We start from the raw sequence: 12,822 nt of genomic DNA on the forward strand, positions 1-12,822 counted from the left end.
TAGCACCGAGTCAATTTGGATTGCATGATAAAGAAGGTCATTCTGAGAACCGAGAAAGATGTAGAAGTTGTGGCGATCGGCGAGTGTCGAGAGTACTTGTCTAACATAATCTCCGCTCTAGTGGTCGAAAGACTAGTTCAGAAAAGTGTGTAAGGCATATTTAGCTTTCGTAACTGTTTTAGTTTCCGATGACTCTTTTATCGAGGATATCAGAATAGTGAGGGAATTTCTAGATGTATTTCCTGATGAGTTACTGGGTTACCTCCGAATTAGGAACTTGAGTTTCACATTGAGCTTCTACCGAGTACAGCTCCGGTGTCCATCGCTCTATATCGAATGTCACCGAATAAGCATACGGAGCTTAAGGCTCAGCTTCAACAGCTTCTGGATTGTGGGTTCATTCGTCCTGATGTGTCTCCATGGAGGCACCGATTTTGTTTGTAAAGAAAAAAGACGGTACCACTAGGATGTGTATCGACTACTGGCAATTGAATAAGTTAACTGTGAAGAATAAGTACCCACTTTTGAGGATCGACAATCTGTTTGATCAGTTTCGTGGGGCTTTAGTATTCTCGAAGATAGATCTCTATTCTGGGTATCATCAATTTAAGGTTAAGGATGCTGTTATTCATAAGACGGCTTTTAGGACTCGTTATAGGCACTATGAGTTCCTAGTCATGACCTTTGGTTTGACAAATACTCTAGCGACATTCATGGATCTGATGAATCAAGTTTTTCAGCCGTATCTAGATTTTTGGTGTACTCTAAAACAGAGGATGAGCATAATGAACATCTTAGAGTAGTATTTCAGATACTGCGTTAGAAACAGCTCCATGCTAAGTTGAGCAAGTGTGAGTTCTAGTTGCACGAAGTAAAATTTTTGGGCACGTGGTTTCTATTGAAGGGGTCTGAGTTGATCCTAGAAATATTGAGGCTATATTTAATTGGAATTAGCCTAAGAATGTTTCTAAACTCCGTAGTTTTCAGGGTCTTGAGGGTTATTATCAGTAATTTGTTGAGGGGTTCTCATTGATTGCATCTCCTTTCACTAAGCTTCTGCGTAAGAATGTTCCTTTTGTCTGGACTGATGCATAATAATCGAGCTTTGAGAAGCTCAAGTCTGTTTTGAATCAGGCTCTTGTACTGATACAGCATGAATCTGGTAAAGAGTTTGTGGTTTATAGTAATGTGTCGCATATCTGTTTAGGATGTGTACTAATGCAAGATGGTAAAGTTGTGGTTTTGCATCCTGACAGCTTAAGTTACAGGAGGGGAACTATCCGACACATGATCTCAAATTAGTTGTAATGGTGTTTTCTTTAAAGATCTAGAGGCACTATTTGTATGTTGAGAGGTGTATCATCTACACTGATCACAAGAGCCTCAACCTCCTTACTTAAAAGGAGTTGAATCTTTGGCAGCGTAGATGGATTGAGTTGCTCAAATATTATGACTGCACGATAGAGTATTATCCAAGTAAAACCAATGTGGCGGCTGATGCTCTTAGTTATAAAGCAATGTCTAAATTGAGGGCGATGTTTGCTCGCCTTAGTCTATTTGAGGATGGTAGTCTGTTAGCCAAGTTGCAAGTCAAACCGACTTGGATTTATCTTATTCGGGAAAAGCAGTTGGAGGATGATTCTCTAGTTGTGTGTTTTCATCAGGATGAGAGTGGCATTACGTCTGATTTTGGGCCTAATAAAAATGGGGTTTTGTGTTTTCAAAGACGTGTTTGTGTACCAAACAACTCCGATTTGAGACAGACTATTTTGAGAGAAGCGTATAGTAGCCCTTATGCTATGCATCCTGGTGGGAATAAGATGTATCGAGATCTCCGTGAACTATTCTAGTGGCTGGGTTTGAAACAAGAGGTAACATATTTCATTACTCGATGTCTAACGTGCCAGCAAGTTAAAGTTGAACACCAGTTGCCTTCGAGTTTGCTCCAACCTGTTAAGATTCCCTTGTGGAAATGAGAACGTGTGACTATAGACTTCGTTAGTAGGTTGCCTTTAACACCTACTAAGAAGGATTTTTTTTGGGTCATTGTAGATCGTTTAACTAAGTCCGCCCATTTCATTCCTATTCGGATAGATTATTCTCTGTAGAAGTTGGCCAAGCTCTACATTTCCGAGATTGTGAGACTTCACAGGGTTCTAGTTTCGATAATTTCTTATAGAAATCCTCGCTTCACTTCTCAGTTTTAGAAAAAAACTTCATGAAGCTCTAGGTTGGAGATTGGACTTCAATATTGCGTTTCATTCTCAGACCGATGGTCAATCTGAGAGGTTCATTCAGATACTGAAGGATATGCTTCAATGTTGTGTGATTAATTTTCGAGATAGTTGGGAGGATTTTCTGCCTTTGGCTGAGTTTGCCTACAATAACAATTTTCAGTCTAGGATCCATATGGCACCTTACGAGGCTCTAAATGGTCGTAAATATCGTACTCTGCTGTGTTGGACTGAGTTGGGTAAGCGACGGGTTTTGGGATCTGAATTGGTTTCTGAGACTAAGGACAAAGTCAGATAAATTTGAAATCGTCTTAAGGCGGCTTCTGATAGACAGAAGTCTTATACATATCTAAAAAGAAGGGATATCGAGTACTCCGTGGAAGAAAGTTTTGAGGTTTAGACGTAAGGGCAAGTTGAGCTCTAGGTTTATTGGGTCGTATCGAATTCTGAAGCGTATGGGACCGGTCGCTTATTAGTTAGAGTTACGTCTAAAGGTAGACCGTATTCATGACGTATTCCACATCTCTATGTTGAGGCAGTATCAGTCTGATCTATCTCACGTTGTTCCAGTTGAGAAAATTGAGGTTAGATTGAATTTGACACTTGATGAGGAATCGGTACAGATTTTGGATCGAGACGTAAAGATTTTGAAGAGGAAGTCTATTTCATTACTTAAGGTTATGTCGCGGAATCATGGCACTGAGGAATCCACGTGGGAACTTGAGGACTCGATGCGTTAGCAGTATCTTCATTTGTTCTGATTAGGTAAATTTTGAGGCTGAAATTTCTTTTAAGGGGTAGAGTTGTAACAACTTGAATTATTGTCTTTGTTTTTGTGAATTTTGTTACAAATATGTATTTGTTTCAGTGGTTACGTGATTTGAAGGTGTGTATAAAGTCTTGGGTTCAAGTCTCACTTTTGGAAAATTCTATTATTTTAGTCCTAGTCTTATTCCTTTTAGATGGGCTTATGTTATAATTTCAGTAAACACATATCAGAATGAGCTTGCTGGTTTGAGTGGTAAGGTGTTAGCTTACTTTAAGGTCTCATGTTCAAGTCCCTATGTGATCAGGAATGTTAATTTTTTCTTCGGTTGTGGGATAGAAGTTCGGGGGTAGTGAAATTCTGAGGTAGTTGAGTTGTTAGTGGAGTAGAGAAGGAGGTTGGGATTATGTGCTAAATTTCAAATTTAATTTAATTTTAATTTTTTTCTCTTTCCTAAAAAACTTATCATCTTCTGACGTTCTTCTATTCTCATTTGTCAAAGTTTTCTTTTTCTTTTCTTCTTGATTTTGTCAGAATCTCCTTTTCAAATCGCAGTGCTTCGATTTTTCCTTTTTGTCATACGACTTGCAAGAAGTAGTTGAAAAGTTTTGCTCGGGTTAAGGGAGAATTCTTTTAAAGTGGTTTTTCTTTTTATCGATGTTGTCTTTTTCGTTAGTATTGATTTTTGGGTTGTTGGCAGCAGCGAATCGTGAGGAACGGAGCTCTCCTCTTGTGGAAACGTAGAAATAGGATCTTTCAGGAAGTTGGGTAAGTGATGAACGTTTGATTTTTACTGTAGTCAATTCTTGTAATTCGATCTAATTGAGGAGTAAAACTGATTTTGAGGGCGTGTATTGTGATTTTTAGGTTCTAGTGGTCTCGGTATTACTTTCACGCTAGAAATGAACCAGGTGCATAATGAAAACATGAGAAAATGAGCTTCGGTGAAAGCCAAAAAAGTGGCCTATCGATGCCACACGGGCATATGCCCGGTCGTGTGGTCGATCGTGTGTGACACACGGTTGTGTGACGAGAGTATGTGTGGTCGTGTGGATCACACGAGCTAGGCCGAATTGGGTGTGTGGGCTACACGAGTATGTTAGCCCACAAGAGCATGCCATACGATCGTGTGGGCTGTGTGCCAGGCCATGTAGGCCATGCGGACAAGGTTAATTTGGGCGTGTGGGCCCATACAAGCATGTGAGCCCAAAATTCTAAAAATTTTTCCAGGGTCACACACGTCATTTCGATTGATCGTAGGCCTTCTGTAGAGTCGGTAAGGCAAAACAAACCCTAATGTATGAGATCTACTATTTCGATAGAATTATTTGAGTTTAGGAAACCAATATGTATGTTCGACTATCTTGTATATGCATGTATAATATTTGTATACGAGTATACGGGTCATGTTAATTTTATTATATCTGTATATATGTATTCTGTATCTATATATGGGGTGGGATCTTTTTATTGGAGAAAGTATTCAGTGAGGCAATAATTCACCAATATTCTGGTAGCACAACTGCATATTATTCTAATAAGTATCGTATAGATATTATATGGTTTGTAGGGTTGGGTGGGTGTTTTAAACCCCACATGGTGTGTTGGGATGGTTGGAGATGGTGTGTAGAGGATAGGGGTAGGACTTTGCATATCTGTATGATTCTATTGATCTGATTCTATTGAGGACTTATGTTCGTATCTGTTATTTATTTGAAAATTATGAACATGTGCATGTAAGACTCTGTTTAGTCACACACTGAGTTTATGAAAACTCACATTTTTTTGTCTGTTATGTTCAAGTAATCCTCAATCATAGGCGGGTCAGTACGACGGAGTCTCAGCGGTGACCACTAGTTCGCGTAGTGGTTTAATTAATAGTTTTATTTTAAATTCTAGATTATTTTGAGAGTTTGTAATTTTTGGGACTCTCCAGACTGTTTGTTTATAATTTTGGTTTTGGATGCATTTTGACTTTTAAACTGCTACGTTTGGCAAACAACGATTTTACGCAATAAATGTTTTTGAAAATACAAGTTCGGATTTTAAAAACAACTTTCAAACTTTCGCTGTAAATGCTACGTTTTACTTAAAAAGACAGACAATTGTCGGTTTTATAAAAGAGTTTAATAATACGTTTTCCTAAAACATTGACGCCAATAGTAACAATTAACACTAGGGGTGTGCATAATTCGGGTAAAACCGAAAAAATTCGGTTAACCGACCGGTTAATTTTTTTATGATTTTTCAATTAACGGTTAATTCAGTTCGAAATCGGTCGGTTAACCGAAAATTTTCGGTTAACCAAAAAAATTAATAAATAAAATTATCCAACCCAGCCCAAACTCAATTACTCAACCCAATAAAACTAAAACTAAAGTTTACCCAATTACCCAATCCAATAAAACTAAAACTAAAAGACAACCCAATTTACTAAAGTCTAAAACCCAATTTACTTTAATAATTTATAAATTTATTAAATTTTAAAAATAAAAAATAAAAAAATTCGAGTAATTCGGGTATTTTTCGGTAATTCGGTTAATTAGGTTAATTCGGGTAATTCGGGTAATTCGGGTAATTTTTAACCAAAAATAAAAAATACATAATTTTCGGTTAATTCGGTTAACCGACCTTATTAACCGAAAAATTTTCGGTTTGGTTAATTTTTTTTTAAAAAAATCGGTTCGGTTAACGGTTAAAATTTTTGGAAGGTCGGTTAATTCGGTTATAGTAATTTCGGGTCGGTTAACCGGTCGGTTAACCGAATGAACACCCCTAATTAACACGAGAAATTTCAACTTAAGATTGATTTCAAAACCTTTCTTCGTAACATTTCCAGATTCAGTCATAATGTCTAGGTAGGGTTTGAGGTGTTACACTAGGGACTAAAAATGAAACAATTCCAAATTAAGTGGTGCAACTTAAAAAAAAAGAAAAAGAAAAGAATTAGGACCATATTCAAAAGTGCTTAAAGGCGGAAGGACTAAGGCAACAATTAGACCCCTTCCACGAAAACATGCAGATCCCAAGCGATCCAGATCGGGTCATCTGGTCAGCCATCAAAACGACGTCGTTTTAGGGGGTTATATAAATTAAAAAACTCCCAAAAAAATCATTTGGTTTTAGTTTTTTTTCATATCCCTTTTTCTTTTTTTTTCTCTAAAATCCCCTCTCCTTTTTCGACCACAAGGCTGTCACACATCGCCGCGACCAATGGTCATCGGCGACAGAGACCACCCCTTCCAGTGGCCGAAAATCGCAAAAAAATCCCCTTTGAAACCCTTTGAAACCCTAGAGACATATCTAGGGTTAAAACAATAATAAAAAAAGATTAGAGGAAAAGAAGAAGTAACCTTTCAATTTCTACCCTCTCTGACAAGACCTCAACAAAACCCTAAATAGTTCTAAGGCTTCTCAAGTCAGAGATATTTCTCGGCGACCGCAAAAACAGTTAAAAATTTATTTCTTTTGTTTTCCTTTTTTTTGATTATATTTGCTTCGAAATAAAAAAGAAAAATAAAAGAGTTATCTTTCAAACTTTGTTCTTTTTTTTTTTGTATTCTATATGATTTCTTGTACAAAAATAAAGAATGTTTGTGTTTAGCTTTTATAGCCGAATAAAAATACAATTTTAATTTTTTCTTTGTTTTTCTTTCGTTCTTTTTTGTTTGTTCCCTGTTTCTGTTTTGTTTCCCTATTTTCTGCTTTTTGTCTTCTTTCTTTTTTTACAGGTGGTGGTGACAAAGGGCGAATATTATTAAGCAAAGCCCATGATTCATGTCTAAGACCTTTTATATCTAAGGGTAAACTACCAAAATAGTCATTTTTGTTTGTCTCAGATTACATTTTAGTTACTTATGTTTGAAATGTTACATTTTAGTCACTTACGTTATTGTGTTGTAGCATTTTAATATTGAACGTTAATTGTCGTTAACGGTGTAATAGTAAGGTAATGTGGCACGTTAAATCCTCATTTCAAACAAAAATTTTAGGTTAAATTATACAATTGGTACCTATATTTTTATTTTTTTGAGCAATTTAATTTTTTCTTAATTTTCCATTCTCTTCTCCTTGTCTCTCTGTTTTCATCCCTTCTCCATTTATTTTAACATAGTTTTTCTATATTTTCCATTTATTAAAACTACCCTTATACTTTTATTTTTAAACAATTTTTTATTTTCCTTTTCCTCTTCCCTTTTGTTTTCTCTCTTCTCATATTCTTCACCACAAAAATATAATCTTTACCAACCAAACAAACCAAGTCTTTATTTCTTTCACGTGATTCCTAAATTGAATTTTAGTGAAAACGAATATCAATAATTCTTAATCAAATCTTGATTTGAATATAACTTAATTTTGAAACTAAAATTGGATTTAACTAATCAATATAAAAATCATATCCTTAATCAAATCTAAACATAAATTGAATTCTTTATATTCAAAATTAATTTTTTCTATTTCCAAACTTTTACAGAATCATGTAGATTATTCCTTTCCTTTCCTTTTATTTTATGATGACTAAAATTAAGCAAACGACAAAATTGATCTAAATCTTCTTGGATATTCCCAAGCAAGCTTGATTGGAAGCTGAGCATGGATGAACTGAAGAGAGGGAGCATGGTACCAAACTGGTTTGGGTAAAGTTGAGGGTAAGTTTCGTATGGTGGTCATTTTAGTCATTAAGAGTGTAAAGCTCGTTTGAAGCATCCGAGAAATAACGTAATTTCGAGAGGGAGAGAATGTTGTAGGTAAGATAAATAAGGTGGTCGTAGGGGTTGGTTAGGAGGTTAAGGGTGCAGGCTCACAAAACTTTGTTGAGGGTGGACTACCATAAGTCACGACTGACGAGGTCTTCGAGTGAGGTGAGCTTGTGTGTTAGGTCATTAAGAGATCTAAATTGGTTCATTAAAGCGACGATGGACGATGGACAATAAGGGTTTGTAATTGTGGGGTGAGCATATGCGAAACAAGTTTTATTTTGGTTTCAACTTTTGCCTTTTCTTTTTTCATAAACATAAAAAAGTTTTAACAAATGGAAATGAGATGGATAATGGAGGAAAACAGAGAGAAAAGCATAAAAGAATGGAAAAAAAAAAGAAAAAAAGGAAAGTTAAAAGAACATAAAAGAACAAAATAAATTGCTCAACACGAAAAAAATATGGGAACTAATTGTATAATTTAACCTAAAATTTTGTTTGAAGTGATGATTTAACATGCCACATCAGCTTACTGTTACTCCGTTAACAACAATTAACGGCTCAGTGACTAAAATGTTACAACATGTTAACATAAGTGACTAAAACGTAACATTTCAAGCATACGTGACTAAAATGTAACCTATAATAAACAAAAACGTCTATTTTAATAGGTTACCCTCTATCTAAAAGATAAGTGAAGGGGTTATTTGCAACATAAACCTCATCACTCTTTTTATAAGGCTTTTCGCCTTTTCTATTCACTAATTTAATCTTATTTTACAATTATTCTTATTTAAAAACTAATTTAAAAATATTATCTACACTAGTTCATATATATTATCAATTTCTTACTAAAAATAGGTCTTATTGTTTTCCTTTTTATTTATAAAATATTACTTCTCTTAAATTAACATAAACATAAACATTTTAATTTCTATGATATTAGTACTTAACATATAACTCCAATTAATTAATTGATAAATTTCATTATTATATTTAATTTTAACTAATACATATTAAAAAATATATTTTGTAATTTAAATTAAACATTAAAATCTTAACTAATATATATTAAAAATTGCATTTATTTTCAGGCATAAAATGTAAATTAATACATTTTGTAATTTTAAATTAATTAATTAATTTTATAATACATGATGTTCAATAAACCTAATTAGAATAAATAATAAATACTAATATTATTTTAGCATTGTTCTATAAAAATTAATTAAGTTTTTGTTAATAATCGTTTAAAATTTTACTGTCAAAGTTTATTAACTTTTATTTAATATTTTTAATAATAAACTTTTGTTTTCTCTTTAAAATTTTAAACAATATGCATTCATCATTTGACATTAAATATATTTTCACATTATTTTAAATATTAAATTTCTTATTCTTAGCTTATATTGATAATAAAACAAATAGTAAAGATTCTAAAACTTAAATTTTTATATTATTTTGTTTTTACTTTCTCAATCATAATATTTTTAAAGCATTCTACATTTTTAAAAATAAATACAATATATTTATATTTATACATATAATCAAACTAGTGGATAACAAAAATTGGTATGATTTATTTTATAAAATCTTTAAAATTTAAAGCTAATCAAATTAAAATTTTAAAATAGATGAAACATGTTACTCATTTAAGGTTGCACACATGTAAAAAATAGTTTATTCACACAAAGTTATTTGGATTTTAGAAATAATTTTAAGTGACATATTTTTTTTGATTAAAAGTACTGGGTTGTATTAATAGCATTAATCCAACGAAGTCCAAAAAACTAACAAAGCCCAATCCAAAAACAAAAAGCTAAAACAGTATCAGAAAAACCTCAACAAACTAGCTCCAAGAGAAGACAAACTGACAGAATTCTAATCGGTTCAATTTCTTCTCCCAAAACCACACATCCATTTTGAAATTTGACTCAGTTACACGATCGATTTCCAATTCCGTGATTTCCTAACCAACATCTCCATTAACAAGGTACGCTCTTGTCCCCATTTTTAAACCTTCAGTTGCCAAACAATGAGCAGACTCGTTTGCTAGTCATCTTGCATGTTGAAACTTACAGCCATTAAAACCCTCACTTAGATTTTTAACATCAGAAATGTAAGGTCCTATTACCGATTTGTCCCTCTACGTATTTTGAACTTTCTTGATTATCGTCAAACAATCCCTTTCAATCTCAGCATGCGTGATCCCCAAATCTCTACCCACAGTAACTGCCTGCACGCAAGCGATGGCCTCTGCTGCAAAAACTAAAGGTATATTTTCGTGAACCATTATCTTAGAAGCCAAAATATCTCCTTTAAATTTTTTTACTATGATTCCTAAGCAGGATCTATTTTTCAAAAGCGGCATCAAAATTGATTTTAAAGAAACCTGACTGCGGGGGTCTCCATCTAACAGAATCCGGGCTCAAGGCAAGATTCTTTCTATCAAGCTCGATTAATTCATGAATATACTGTTTAATGAACTTCACTGTCTCTGCTCCAGATTTCTTTCTCCCCTTATGAATCCATCGATTTCTGCTAGTCCAGATAGCCCAAATAGCATAAACAAATATTCGACACACATCCACCCTATTGTTTAGAAAAACCTAGGTAAACCAATCCATAAACTCAAGTTGTGACATTTCTTGTGACCAGACATGATCTATATTTTCCCATGTCTCTTTTGTAACAGAACAATCACAAAAAATGTGTTCCCCTTTTTTCCAACCTTTGCATACATCTTGGGCAAACAACCTCAGTAGTTAATCTTTTTGCTCGAAGATTCACTAAAGTAGGAAGATAATTGAAAGTAGTTTCCCAAGCTGTAATTTTATTTTAGAAGGAAGATCTAGGTTCCAAAGTTTCCTGTAGCAGTTTGTGTTGTCAACCGGGTTGTAATTATTTGGGTTATTGAAGTAACTTATAGTCGCTACGCACCATGAACTCACCCGTCGACTCGCCCCTCCACACTATAAAATCATCATAAAGAAATTTTTGTAAAGGAATTTGTAAGATCATCCGTGCATCACTATCAGAAAAGGTACTAAGAACCAATCCTATTCTCCATGATCTAGTATCACAATCAGTTAGATCCACAACCCTCGTTGTAACAGCCTGTTTTCAGTAAAATTGGAACAGTGGTTTTAGGACTATAAATCTGATGTGTAAATATTTATTTTATTATTATTTTAATGTCTATAGCATGTTAGTATTACCGTATAAAAATTTCGTTAAGAAATTTTACCGTTTGCATGCTTAATTCGATAAAAAGGATTTAAATCGCATATAGTGCAAAAGTTGAGTTCTAGTAGGTAAAGGTATTAAATGGTTATAGAATCTTAAAGTATGAGTCCTTATGTGGTAATTAAACCATAAATGAAGTTAGTGGATATACATGGCTTGGTATTAGTGGAAATTTTAATGTTTTAAAAGGTTATAAAAGTAATTAGGTAAATAATGATTAATAAAATAAAATAAAACAAGGTTATCATCTTTTTCCATCATCTTCAACCGAAAATTAGGGCTAAGAAAGCCATTGAAGAGCTTTAGCATTCGATCATCTCTCCTTGCTTGTGTGGTAAGATTTTTCATCCCGATTTTAATGATTTCTACTTTTTCAGGATCGTTGTAATTAATTTGTAAAACTGTTAAAAGAGTAGAGTTTTGTCATGAATGAATAAAGGTTGGTTTTGATGTTTGATGAAAGAAAATGGATAATTGTTAGATAAAAACTTTTGTTATGTGATTTTTATGAAATTGTAATTTAGGGATTAAATTGAAAATTGAAAAATATACATGGTAAAATAGTGAAATAAATAAAATGTAGGGCTTTCTAGGGCCTATATGAAATTTGACTATGGTGGGTTAATGGAAAATTTTATGAATTTCATTTTATGAGCTAGGGACTAAATTGAAATAAAATCAAAATTATAAGGGTAAAAATATAATTTTGCTAAAATATGATATTGGATTGAATTGAATAGAGTAAATATTAAATTGAGTTGAATTTATTTGTTTAGATCAAGACAAACCTCGTATGGCTATAGATCAATGGAAAGATAAAGTTTTGGAATAATCGCCCCCGTATCTACGTTTAATCGTTGAGGTAAGTTCGTGTAATTATATTGCATTTATATGTCTTGTGTTGAAATATATATGTACCATGGATTGTTATTTATTAATCTGTCGCATATCCAACAATGTTACGTCGACCACCGAGCCCCGTTTGAACTTTAGGAATTCGTAGGATACAAATGACATGTTATTATGGTTTATATGATTCAGGTGCTGGTCTTGAATGTCCTATCGATGGTTGAGGTTCGGCATGTGTTGCAGATACTCCACAACTCGTGAGCAGCATCGTGTAGCTAAGTTTCGACCTACAGCTCGTGTGAGCAGGCCTGTTTTCATAGCTCGTGCAAGCGTACTTATTCACAGCTCGTGTGAGCATACATGTATAGGAATTGACGGATTACAGTTATATGAGTTAACAAACTTTGTGTGTGAGCTATCCCGGGTATCCAACTATATTCTAAACAGTTCAACAGGCATGATCTGTAAGAAATGGTAAGAGTTCGATACGAACTAAGATATGAACATGTGTGAATTGTGTTGAATTTGTGATACATGAATTAACGAAAGTTGAGATGGATGATATTTGTATTGTTACATGATTAACTGTTCTGATCATCCATAAGTAAATTACTTATGTTTTATGCTTATATGGCTAACGTGTTTGGTGTAAATGCTTAGGCTTTGGCCAAGTTGTGGTTGGATTATGCCATGTTAAACTTATTTATTGTTGACACCATTTTTTTGATGAAAAACGAGGTCGACTTGGGTTTTGAAAAAAAGAAACGGGAGTCGCCACCAATCCTTTTTGAGGTGTGATTGGGTCACCTTGAAAAGTGGTCGTTTTTAATAAACAATTTAATTTTATTAAAACAACGATTTTGGTCCACGAAATTCAGAAAAACGGGTTCGGGAGTCGGTTACGCACGAGGAAGGATTAGCACCCTCGATACGCCCAAAATAGGTACCTAATTGATTACTTAATGTCTTAATGTTGAAAATTGAAAACTTTAAAGAAATTTAAAATACGATCCTTAAAAAAAATTTCGAA

At 33.7% G+C, this 12,822-nt stretch overlaps 1 protein-coding gene and 1 long non-coding RNA gene across 2 annotated transcripts; both read left to right on the plus strand.

Annotated features, from left to right (window-relative positions):
- Window positions 1-467: 467 nt before the first annotated feature.
- Window positions 468-2,974, plus strand: LOC128033878 (uncharacterized). Its single transcript, XM_052622365.1, has 4 exons — window positions 468-731; window positions 1,422-1,730; window positions 2,269-2,523; window positions 2,774-2,974. Exons 1-4 carry the CDS (start codon window positions 468-470, stop codon window positions 2,972-2,974), a joined length of 1,029 nt encoding a protein of 342 aa, XP_052478325.1.
- Window positions 2,975-9,541: 6,567 nt separating this feature from the next.
- On the plus strand, window positions 9,542-12,421 carry LOC105777973 (uncharacterized). The gene is made up of 3 exons (XR_008189652.1): window positions 9,542-9,690; window positions 11,720-11,805; window positions 11,985-12,421. It is a non-coding gene; the product is annotated as an uncharacterized LOC105777973 (long non-coding RNA).
- Window positions 12,422-12,822: the final 401 nt, after the last annotated feature.

Source organism: Gossypium raimondii, chromosome 10, assembly GCF_025698545.1.
Source record: "Gossypium raimondii isolate GPD5lz chromosome 10, ASM2569854v1, whole genome shotgun sequence".
NCBI classification, from domain to species: domain Eukaryota; kingdom Viridiplantae; phylum Streptophyta; class Magnoliopsida; order Malvales; family Malvaceae; genus Gossypium; species Gossypium raimondii.

Coding starts and splice junctions, on each gene's coding strand:
- LOC128033878 (XM_052622365.1), top strand. CDS start 468: ATGTGTATCGACTACTGGCAATTGAATAAGTTAACTGTGAAGAATAAG. Junction 732..1,421: donor TCATGGATCTGATGAATCAA/GTTTTTCAGCCG, acceptor AATCTTTGGCAG/CGTAGATGGATTGAGTTGCT. Junction 2,524..2,773: donor TTTCTGAGACTAAGGACAAA/GTCAGATAAATT, acceptor ATGTTGAGGCAG/TATCAGTCTGATCTATCTCA.